General features: G+C 42.6%; 1 protein-coding gene across 1 annotated transcript; it reads left to right on the top strand.

Moving 5' to 3' along the window:
* Positions 1 to 1,071: 1,071 nt before the first annotated feature.
* On the top strand, positions 1,072 to 11,112 carry LOC102313243 (patr class I histocompatibility antigen, B-2 alpha chain-like). The gene is made up of 5 exons (XM_042214567.1): positions 1,072 to 1,262; positions 2,691 to 2,936; positions 3,123 to 3,404; positions 10,100 to 10,389; positions 11,044 to 11,112. Exons 1-5 carry the CDS (start codon positions 1,199 to 1,201, stop codon positions 11,110 to 11,112), a joined length of 951 nt encoding a protein of 316 aa, XP_042070501.1. The 5' UTR covers positions 1,072 to 1,198.
* Positions 11,113 to 11,414: the final 302 nt, after the last annotated feature.

Raw genomic sequence — 11,414 nt, 5'->3', positions numbered from 1 at the left:
GTATTATCATTATTATTATTATTAAAGAAGACGGCTGAAAACAGAGGATGCTCACATTGATGTGTTCAATTTGTTGGGCACTAATAAATATTAATAATAAATATAAAAATATATCTTTTTAGCAGAGGTACAGGGTAAAGGTGAGACATTTCATACAGTTTGTAAATGCACAAGTTTGTATCATCATATATTTAACAGAAATGTTGTGCTCCCATCAGACAGTCACATGTACAGGCTGAGGATCCCCTTCTTTGATTTCTGAAATGTGTTTAAAAGTTCAGGAAGGAGAAGCTCGAACACAGAGAAATGAGAGTATTGGAGGCATGTTAAGTAAAAAATATATGTGCTCTTGATCTTTTTGATAATAAAGTCGAAATGTGGATGTTATTGTTATTGTTTCAAGACAAACTGCCACGTTTGCTGTAGCCCCTACAACAAAGCAACTCCAGGCCTCGAGGGCCGGTGTCCTGCAGGTTTTAGATGTGTCCTTGATCCAACACAGCTGATTTAAATGGCTAAATTAGCTCCTCAACACGTCCTGAAGTTCTCCACAGACCTGGTAATGAACTAATCATTTGATTCTGGTGTGTTGACACATGGGTGAGATCTAAAACCTGCAGGACACCGGCCCTCGTGAGGCCTGGAGTTGCCCACTCCTGCTCTACAAAGTGCTTTGTTGAGATGAGTTGCACATCTTTCCATGACCAGCTGTTTCATTTTGTCCAATCCACTCCTCACAGTTTGTGTGTTTTACATCTGACTAGATTCTGTTTTGTGCACTCGCTCCAGCGTCCTTATACGTATCACCACAGTAATATATTTGTGTTCTAAAAGACAAATAATTTCTTTATTCTTTGTTACTAAAAACGGTTAATAACAAGAAAGGAAAAGTAGGGTTTCACTATCTGAGAGGGCACAGATGGCAGATTGTCTTGAACAACAACTGTAATCTCCACATTTCAGCTTCAATCTCAAAATGATTGATAATCATTTTTTTCTTAATATGGTCCTAAAACTCACTGGTAGACACAAAACACGCGAAAAAATACACGTGCATTGAACGCCACATTTATATGTAAATTCAGAGCAGGCAGTGAACGCGCCGCGGGCAGGAAATAGGTATCTCAGAAGATGAAGAAGAAACACGGTGGAAAAATCAAATAAAAGCGAGTTTAGAAATGAGAAGAAGGTCTCCTGTATGTGTCACATGTTCTTCGTCACAGTTCTCGTCCTTCTGGGGGCAGGACTGGCTGCCAACAGCGGTGAGTTTACTTTTTCAGGACATTTTAATGAAAGTGAAGAAGGACCGTTACTTCACGGAACATATAAGGCGTTTTTATTTACTTCATGACAGTGATGTAACACGAGCGCACGGGTACAGCAGACACGCAGAGGTCGGTTTACTCATGATTATGAACTTTTAGAAATCAGAAGTTGCGCGCGCGCGCGTCTGAGTGCGCGTGCGTGTGTGTGTGATTCGTTAGTAGGGACCTGCCCAAACCTCCCCATGTTGTTTATAAAACTGCTCATTAGTTAGTAGAATTATTTTAGATTCTATTTTATTAATCTTCAGCATCTTGTGAAGAAAATACATCGAAGCGGCCTAATCTGGCATAAAGTCTTGGCTTGAGCAACAGATGTTGTCACTCAGACGGTATCACCAGCTCAGTGAGGAGGAGAAGTCAAAAGCAGAAGCCAAGACTTTTTCCACTAACTCGAGTTTCCAGCCTGTTCCAGCATCTCTGTGTATGTCTCTGAGCTTCTGTGGGACGTTGTGAAAGTGGCAGGGAAACCCAACACCATCAAACTCTCCTCCCTTCAACCCAGCTGCGATGGCCGCGGCACAACACACCACGTTACCAACATTGAGACGTGCACGGCCGACAAAATTGGCTCACGACACAGCGACGCGGCAGGCATCATGGCACTGTCAGACCCCACCCACATCTGCTACCCTACTTCACACCACCTGAGACTGCCCCATGCATCCTTCCTCCCCCTGTCTCACCCCTCCACCACCACCCTCCAATCCAAATATCACTCCCACATTTAGTGTGTCACCACTTCACATCCTTGCCTCTCGCCCCCTCACCTGACAAACCCCTCCCTTCTCGAGTGCTGATCATGTGAGGAAGGAGCTGAAGAAGATTAAGTCCAGAAAAGCAACAGGCCTGGATGGTATCAGGTCATTTACCTCCCACCTCTGGTGAGCACGCTGCTGGCCCTCCTGCAGTTCACTCACCGTCCTGGTACTGGGGGGAATGATGCAGTCATCTAACTCCTACACAGATCACTGTCACACCTGAAGAGTACTGGAAGCACTGTGAGAGTTAGCGCCATCTGCTGGGCAGACTGAGCTGAGTTTGCAGAAAACCTTTTATGACACTGGTGTAGATATGAGGAGAAATGGAGTTGAGGTAATAGGGAGCAGGTGGAGGAGAGCCTGGAGAGGTGAAGGTATGCTCTGGACAGAAGAGGAATGAAAGTCAGTAGATGCAAGACAGAATAGATGTGTGTGAACGAGAGGGACACAGGTGGAAAGGTGAACATGTGAGGAGCAGAGGTAGTGAAGGTAGATTTATTAAACAAGCAACAGACAGTGAAGAAGAGAGCGCAGTCAGCTGGAGCTTCTCAGCTGTGCAGCGTAAATAAATATCTTTCTATGTTTTTCTTCCCTTTGTGACTTTCAGAGATTCACTCCCTCACTTGCATCTACACGGCGCTCTCCAAACCCGGCGGCACTCCGGGCATCCACAAGTTCACAGCCATGGGTTTGCTGGACGGCAGGAGGATCGAGTACTACGACAGTGAGAGTGAGAGGAAAGGTCCCAAACAGGAGTGGATGAGAGAGTGTTTATCTGCTGAGTACTGGGGAAAAGGCACAGAGGAACAGTGGTTAGAAAGCCTAATGAATCGAAAGAGACAGAATGACTCGGGTAAGCTCCACGAAATGTCGAGCACCATTAACAAGAGCACCAAGTTGATCTCCAACTGAAGCGTTTCTCTATAAAAATGTCTTTTACGTTTTTCAAGTCAGGACAAAGTTGTTCCTGCTCATTTGTTTACATCAGAAGGTTTTTTAATCTCTAACCTGCCCTTTATTTATTTCGCCCGTCTTTCAGTTGTCCACGTTCTTCAGGGGATGCGTGGCTGTGAGGGCAAAATGCAGCCTGATGGCACGCTCAAGTTTCATCGCGCTATGCACACGTACGCCTATGATGGAAATGACCTCCTTTCCTTCGATTCTAAAACCAAATCCTGGATTCAGGAGGCCCAACTCACCATGAGAGAGTGGGACAGTGATCAGGCCATGAAAGAGCGCATCAAGGGATACCTGGAGAATGTGTGCATCAAATGGCTGAAGATGTTCTTGGTTAGGGGGGAAAAGCAACTAGAAGAAGCCCGTATGTGTTTAATAATCTTTCTGTTGTTATAATCTTCATTAGTAGAGTTTAGAGTAAGTAGATTTAGTAATAAATGTTTGTTTGTTTGTCTTTTAAGTTAGTTGTGACCCAGAAGTTTATGTCTTTGAGTATCACCTGGTGTGTAGGAGTTCTGTTTGAAAGGCAGGTATCATTTCAGTTACAACTAAAATGAATTTTGAACAAACTGTAGGTAAAATCAGGTGATCAGTGTCAGACAGTAATCAGTTCTGAGGCCAGTCAAAATCCCAGTTTGAGCTTCATGGTAACTGTGGTTCTGCTGTGAAAGTGTTACATTTCAGCCAAAACAGTAGCTCTCTTACATGTTTTCTCACTGAATGAGTTTCAAAAAACAATTTCTTTTTTTTTTTGAGGGGGGGTTACTTGTACTCATTGTATTTTCTCAGAATCTAAATCTGCCCGGCTGTTACACTAAAGCAGGGTTCGCTAACCAGTCGATCAACCTGTCAATGAAAGTAGGTCGCAAAGCATTTTAGGCTATTAACATATTACCTTAACCTATCAGAAGTTCAGTCACTTCTCTGAATGTCTCGTGATGTTTGATTGGCTGCAGAGTCGTTTGGCTGAAACTGCAGACGTGTAGCAGGGTAAGATGGCAGATGGCGTCCGTAAGAAGCCGAAAACCTACCCCTCTCATTCAGAATGGGAGCTTGAGTTTTTATTCACTTTGGTCGATGACAGAACAGTCTGCCTGCTTTGCGCCCAAGCAACCTGTAGATGAAGAAAAGCCCAAACTGAAGTCGAGGGCAAAGGAGAGCAACGCCTGGGAACTTGTGAGCAGAGAAAAATGTCCTCTCCTGTTGTGCAGTGAAAGACACGACTGACAAACACCTTCCTGACTGTTTGAGACTGGGTGTGTCCAACTATGAGCCCGACTACAGAGCGCTAACTGATGCTGTGCAGTCACGGTCATCACATGAGCTTTTGGTAGATTTTATACAGTGTTAGGGGAACTACTGTGCATTATATCTGGTTACAGGTGTTATGGAAGTTTTCATTTAATGAAGCCTGCAGACAACGGTGAGTGGGAGCTGACATCCTTTAATAAAAACCCAAGCTTGGTGAGAGAGAGAGCGGCTATCAGGACACTGACCAGCAGAGTCTCTCCCTCCAACACAGCCCTGGGTTTAAATACCTTCTACAAAACAAAAGGCAGTACACAGCTGGTTTACACCTTTGGTTTTCCCCAAAGAAAGAGTTCACACTCCCTCACACCTCTTACAGTGGTTGATCCCCTTGAGAAGCTATCACACTGACTTTGGCTATGTCCACCATAATGCAAAATTTGCAAAGCATGTTTTTCAGAGTTTGGTGGAACCTTTCTAATGCACCCTGACTCTCCGGGTGATACACGCTGGAAGTGTGTGACACCGAGCTCTGTCATGACCTGGGCAAAGATTTTAGACATAAAATTTGTGCCCTGATCTGTTTGGATGCATTTAGGCAGTCCAAAGGTAGAAAAGAACTTAACAAGTGCTTTCACAATCCCACGGGTTTGTAATGAGCGCAACGGAATGGCCTCAGGACAGCAGGTGGCAGTACACATCATGGTGAGGAGGTATTGGTTTCCGGACTTTGTTTTTGGAAGAGGACCAACACAATCAACAATGGCATGCTCAAATGGTTCCCCAACGACTGGGATGGGTTTTAACGGAGCAGCCGGAATCACCTGATTTGGTTTACCGGCAAGCTGACATGTGTGGCACGAGCAGCAGAATTTTACTACATCAGATAGACCAGGCCAGAAGAACTAACGGAGGACACGGTTGTATGTTTTTGTGATTCCTAATTGACCGGACATGATGTGGTCATGTGCTAAGCTTAGGACCTGGGAACAGAATGACTGCGGAACAATTTGCTGCACTCCCTCATGGGTGCAGCCAGAACTGGGAGTCTAGTAGCGCATCAGCACCCCATCCTCAATGAGGTAAGATGCAGATTTCCCACACTTAGGTTCCTTCACATAAGCCCAACAGGATGACAAGCTTTCATCATTTTTCTGAGCTTCTATAAGCTTGTCTTTAGCTACTGAGAGTGTCATAGCTTTCTTATCAGGCTGAAGCTCTACTGAAACAGTCGGGTGGCGCGCTTGTTGGATCTGAATCACTTAGTGCGTAGTTGGACTCATGGTGAACTCCTCTAATTTAAACTCCATACTAACACACCCACTACAAACACCCTTCCCCCACACAAGAAAAAACTGCCAACCAGAAAAACAGAGCCAACAAAGGACACTGGTAACTTACCCGCGACGATGATGACGGCAACAAACAAAGAACAAACGAGCCCACGCTCCAAGCCAACCCAAACGAGACGAAAAAAAAGGAGGAGGAGAAGGTGTGTTAGGAGGCAGTGAGAGAGAAGGAAAGGCAGGAATGTGAAGCTGAGAGTAGGACTCTAAATGTAGGAACTATAACTGGTAAAGGGAGAGAGCTGCTGATGTGATGGAGAGAAGGACGGTGCATGCAGGAGAGCAGGAAAGGAAGCAAGACCAGGAGCACTGGAGCTCGGCGGTGGACTCTTTAACCAGCCTGTTTAAGAGAATTGTGGAAAGTGAGAGAGGCCTGTGTACTGGTGCTGATGTTCAGGTGATTTGTGGCAGAAGGTAATCAGCAAAAGTGAAAGATGGTGGTGAGACCTGCTGTGGTGGTTTGGAAAAGGTGGAGGCTGAGCTGAAGATGTTCAGATGTTCGCTGAGAGTGAGAAGGATGGAGATGAGTCCATCAGAAGGACAGCTACGAGTCAGAGAGGCTGAGGTGGTCTGAGCATGTGCAGAGGAGGGAGGGTGGCTATGATGGAGCTGCCAGGCAGGAGGAGAAGAGGAGGACCTCAGATGAGGTTCATGGATGTGGTGAAGGAGGACATCAGAAGGCTGGAGGTGTCGATGCCTTCTCTGTGCCTGCCACTTTGTAGTTTCAGCCTCGTGTATATCGCTACGTTCCTATATTTTATTGGTTTCCTTTCCTGCTCAGTATTCAACACATTGCTCTTCATGTTTCTCGCCTGCAATAATGACTTATTTCATGTTGTTGTCTTTAAATTGTTCCAATGTGAACGTTTCCTGTGTTTCAGAGAGAACTCAGCTGAGTGACACTGTTAGGAGCAGAGCTCTGAGGCCCACAGTTACAGTCCTACTGGTACTGGTGGCTGCGATGTTTGCAGTTCCAGCTGTGGTTCTGTTGCTCTTATCTAATGTTGTCAATCCTGGTACGTACAATATACTAATACATATGTTGGTTGTACCCACTACGTTCCTAAATGACGACCTCGGAAAAATGAGGACATATGAGAACCGTCTGGACTCAATCTACACATGTTCGCTCTTTTTCTTCAAATCGCTTACAAACACACTATTTAACGTCATTAAAGTCCTGGTTAAGGTCAGGAATAAGGTTATGGTTAGGGCTAGCGATAAGGTTACCCATATGGAAAAGAAATGGTAAAAACATGATTTACTCATGAAAGCGGCCACTTTCTCATTACTTTCATATATTGTTTTAGTAAGTATCCAAAACATACAAGTTTCATTATATAATTTTTCAAGGGATCTTATATCTGTTTTCACTCCTGTATGCTTTTCATACAAGTTTCATACAAGACAGATACAAACTTTATAAGATTTATATATATCTTTTCCATATGGGTAGGTTTAGGGCTGGAACGTCTATTACCGCGGGAGCGTCATTGCACTGGATTTCAGCCATAACCCGCCGCGTACCATAAGAACGCCGAAGGTCTCCTTTCGCGTTCCTCAGGAACGCCGCGGGACGTGACAAAACGTCGACATGTTACGCCTCGGGAGTGAGAACGGGCTGCACATAAATGTAGTTTTTCTGTGCAGAACAGAAATGATTGATGTTTGCTGATAGTGTGCAGCTCGTTTCCTCCACCGTCTCCACTCAGACACATCTGCATGTAGAACTGAAACTTTTCAACAACAGTTAGTCTGGATCACAGTAAACTGTAGGATTACACTTCAGCATGTGATTCATTCACACTGCATGTTAATGAACATGCTGCTGACTGAGGCCTGATGATGATTTCAGAGTTGGTCTGAAGCTCACTCAGGCTGTAAAGTTTTATGCCCAAACAATAACACGTCATTATTATCACTGTCTTCTTCCAGAACCGACGTGACAGTCTTGTTGTCTCCCTTCGAGGCCCCTTCTCCGCTCACGTCTGACCTTGTATCTCCTCCTTCTCCAAAACACCTCCCTGCCTAGTCATGATTATTTAATATTATCCTGATACTGATTCTATTCATCTAGTTCGGGACAGTCTGTTCAGAGTCCGTTTGGCCCAAAAAATATCATCCTGACAGTAGTCTGCTGTGATGTGTAAGCGGACACTTTCAGTGTCAAAAGTAGTCACTGCTCTTTAACATTTTTGTTAAAATGTCTTTTTAAATATGAATACAGGTAAAAGAATCAAACATGAAGCACTGCCTGAATAAAAATGTTGTTTGGTCTTTTGTGTGTTAACAGATAGACCTCAGGTCAGGTCAGGCCAGTACTTTATGTCTCTGCTCTGGATTTAGTTAAATGTTGATTTTTCTGATATTTGAAGTGTTTATGTGGTAATTATTATTCGAGATGGCACAATATCACTTTTTATGCCCGATACCGATATCATGAATTTAGATATCTGCCGATACTGATACGAAGCTAATATAGTCTATTTTATAATCAATAAAACTGTTTTTATGTCTTCCTGCATTTTGTACTAAGTTCATACTAAAATTTAATAATAAAAAACAAAACACTAAAACTATTCTATTATGCTTGTATGCAAAAAATACACTGCAGCCAAACTAGTTCACAGTTCAACAATACTGATCTTTATATTTAAACTTTTAACAGAACTTTTAACATTACTTGAACTCTAACTATTTCAGGTAATATTCAAAAAGTATTTTAAAATGCAATTTTTTGCAGATTTCAAAAACTCTTTGGTTCTGAAAAAAAGAAGCGCAATATCAGCACAAAATAATGTTTATATTTAACAGCTTTTAAAAAAAATGGACCCTTTTATGCTTAAAGCTGAACATAAACAGATATCCAGAGTGGAGAGCGGTGCAAATAAATGCAAACACGCCGTGATACATGGACGTCAGTGTAAGCTGTTTCTATCACATATAACTTGAGATATTTAACGCAGTGGGAACTAATTTTGTCTGGGATGCTGACCTTGGCACAACACCTGGTTTGGCAGCACATAGTGAGGCTCCAGATGTTTTCAGTGTGAACTCCAGACCGCCGACAGGTCTCGCACGCAACATCACGTCATACGTTATGCTCCGACGTGCTCCGGTCACTGCCTGGGTTACGCCATGTCGCAAGATTTGTGAGGTGCTTTTGTGATATTTAATGGATCGGATTACGTGTTTTATTTCTTCCCAATATGCGATCCAGTAATTTAGGTCAGGATCTGACTGATACGTAATACCAGATCGGTCCATCCCGAGTAAAAGTATTTATACAGCAGCAGTGGTGAAAACCTGAAAGCTGATTTTAACCTGCAGTTCATAAATAAAAGATTAAACAGAAGTGACAGAAAGACAACAGCTTTAAATGTTTCCTCACATGTGGATCTCTCTAAGCTGTTAATTTTTAATTTTGCACTCTAAGTTTATCAACAATTACTTATTTAAGCTTTCAATTTCAAAGAAATACTCAAATTTTATTTAATTAATGAAATTTGAACTCTATGAGGATGTAAAGTTAAAAGCAGTTTCAGCAGATGTGTCTGCAGGTTTATGAATTTATAGATCATATCCTGAAGTCGTTGCCATGTGAGGGTCAGTGTATACCTAATTTTTCGTCTGCAGCCCCCTCACAGAAGTTTAAAAAGTTGGAATTCTGTGAATATGTTCATTAAGCCTTCCAGTTATAATGAAATAACCTTTGCAGCGCTGAGGAGCTGAAGCTTCTGACACACACTGAAACATTTCTGTTAGCAGCAGTCTGTTCCTCACTGTGATCCCGACCTCTGCCGAGTCACAAAGGAAATGAATGATGAAGTGAAGCGTGGAAACTCAAAGACAGTCTGGGGAACAAAAGCCCCAAAACACTAAAACAGGACTCGGTTCATTGGTCAGAACAGAATCATGGTGATAATCGATCATCTCAGTCATAGTTTGGACTAACATGCTGAGCGTTTGATGAGCAACACAAACATGTGAAATTTAATCTACAACTCTTAAAAACAATAAGATGTGTTCAGCTCAGACCTGCCTAACAGGATGTAACACGCTCACACAGGAAGCTGCTTGCTAGCTAACAAACAGACGGACATGCTACTAACAGCAGGCCTGGAGTCAGTGCCTGTGGTCACACGTGGGCGATGCGGTCAGATTAGGCGCTGCTGCAGAAACAGGAGAAACGTGCAATAAGCAAAAAACTGATGGAGCACAAAGTGTAGCTGGTACGTGACAGGTGTGCCACAGCTGTATCGTTTTGGCTCATCTTCAAGGAGCAGTCACATTGTGAGTGTTGGAAAGTATTTTTGATTCAGATGCTCAAGACATTCATCTGGATTCATTTCCTGCTCGTTCCAGCAGAGCTCCTGTTTTCAGTAGTTAGTTGGGGGGTATCAGAGGTACAGTTCTCATGTGTCGATCCACCCTGAGGACATCACTTTATATTTTCTCCTTCCAGCTCAAGTTCAGGGTTATGCACAGAACTCGAAGGACGGTGAAAAAATCCTCTTGACATGCATCGCCAAAGGCCAGGGAGCCATCGACGTGCAGATCAAGCGTAACGGGGAGACTGTAACTGAAGAGAAGGGTCTGATGAGATCAGAAACTGAAGAGAAGGGTCTGATGAGATCAGGCACTGAGATAAACAAAGACGGCACCTTAGAGATAAGAGCCCATGTGGAGATTTCAAAGGATGACAAGTCTAAGTACAGCTATGAAGTCATTTATGAGGCACCCAAAAACCCAACTGTAATTAAATTTGGTAAGAAATTTTACACTGTTTTTGTCATTTGTCAAAGTTTTCTGTCTTTTAGATTATAATAGTTTTCTGTGTTTTCAGACCTGTTGTTGCTTTGAGCCGTGGCAGTTAATGTTAATTAAAGCTTAATGTGGTCGAAACATTGAGATATTTACATTTACAGTTGTGTCCAAAATGAATCCAGATGAATGTCTTACTAACGTTACTTCATCTTTTTGATTTAAAACACTCCCCTGTATGTAGCTGGTGCCAGTGTGTTAAAGGTTAAACGTGTTTCACACGCAGATGTAATACAAATAAATAAACAGTCGGTTTCGGTGACAAATGTTACATGCTGGACCAGTAATGCAGCGCACACCAAAGGACAAACACAGAGTACCTGACATTTTATACAGCATCAGTCTAAACAGTTATTTTTTGTAAAGCTTCATTATTTAGACCCAGACTTTATTAAAGCCACACTGGGGAAATTCACATTACTGCAGCACAGGGGTCAGCCAGAACAGGGAATAAGAGATATGTTAGAAAATTAAGAAAAAATAGTGCACAACATATATTTTACCAATATTTTTGTTTTATTGGAGACATTTTTAGTTTTGCTGAACATAAGAAATATGAAACAAAACTGTTGCTTGTTCCTGCAGTTGTTTCTGACACCTGAGTCGCTGACAGCTGTATCCCGGACCGAGACGCTGAGTCCTGTGAAGCCCTGAAGTCTCCATCAGATCTACACACAACACCAGATTTACCAAAACATATTTACCAGTGTGCAGAGCATTAAGACTAAGGGTTTTGTTAAGTAGCACATTTTCCTTTTAATTCATTGTACAGATTAGGAAACTGATGAGTCAGCATTAAAATGAGGTTCTTTGAAATGAGTTTTTAAAAACATGCCTGTTTAAGCTGAACCTCAGTCACAGTGAACGTCACATAATTTCACTATATGAAAAACATTGTCCTTTAATGAAAATCACTAGAAAGCATCACAGATCAAATAAGCCATGGATCACAAAGG

The sequence above is a fragment of the Haplochromis burtoni genome, unplaced genomic scaffold (genome assembly GCF_018398535.1).
Source record: "Haplochromis burtoni strain Fernald_Lab_line unplaced genomic scaffold, NCSU_Asbu1 Contig_588, whole genome shotgun sequence".
Taxonomy (NCBI): Eukaryota; Metazoa; Chordata; class Actinopteri; order Cichliformes; family Cichlidae; genus Haplochromis; species Haplochromis burtoni.
Note: the sequence above shows the minus strand (reverse complement) of the source record. Positions and strands in the feature narration are given on the sequence as shown.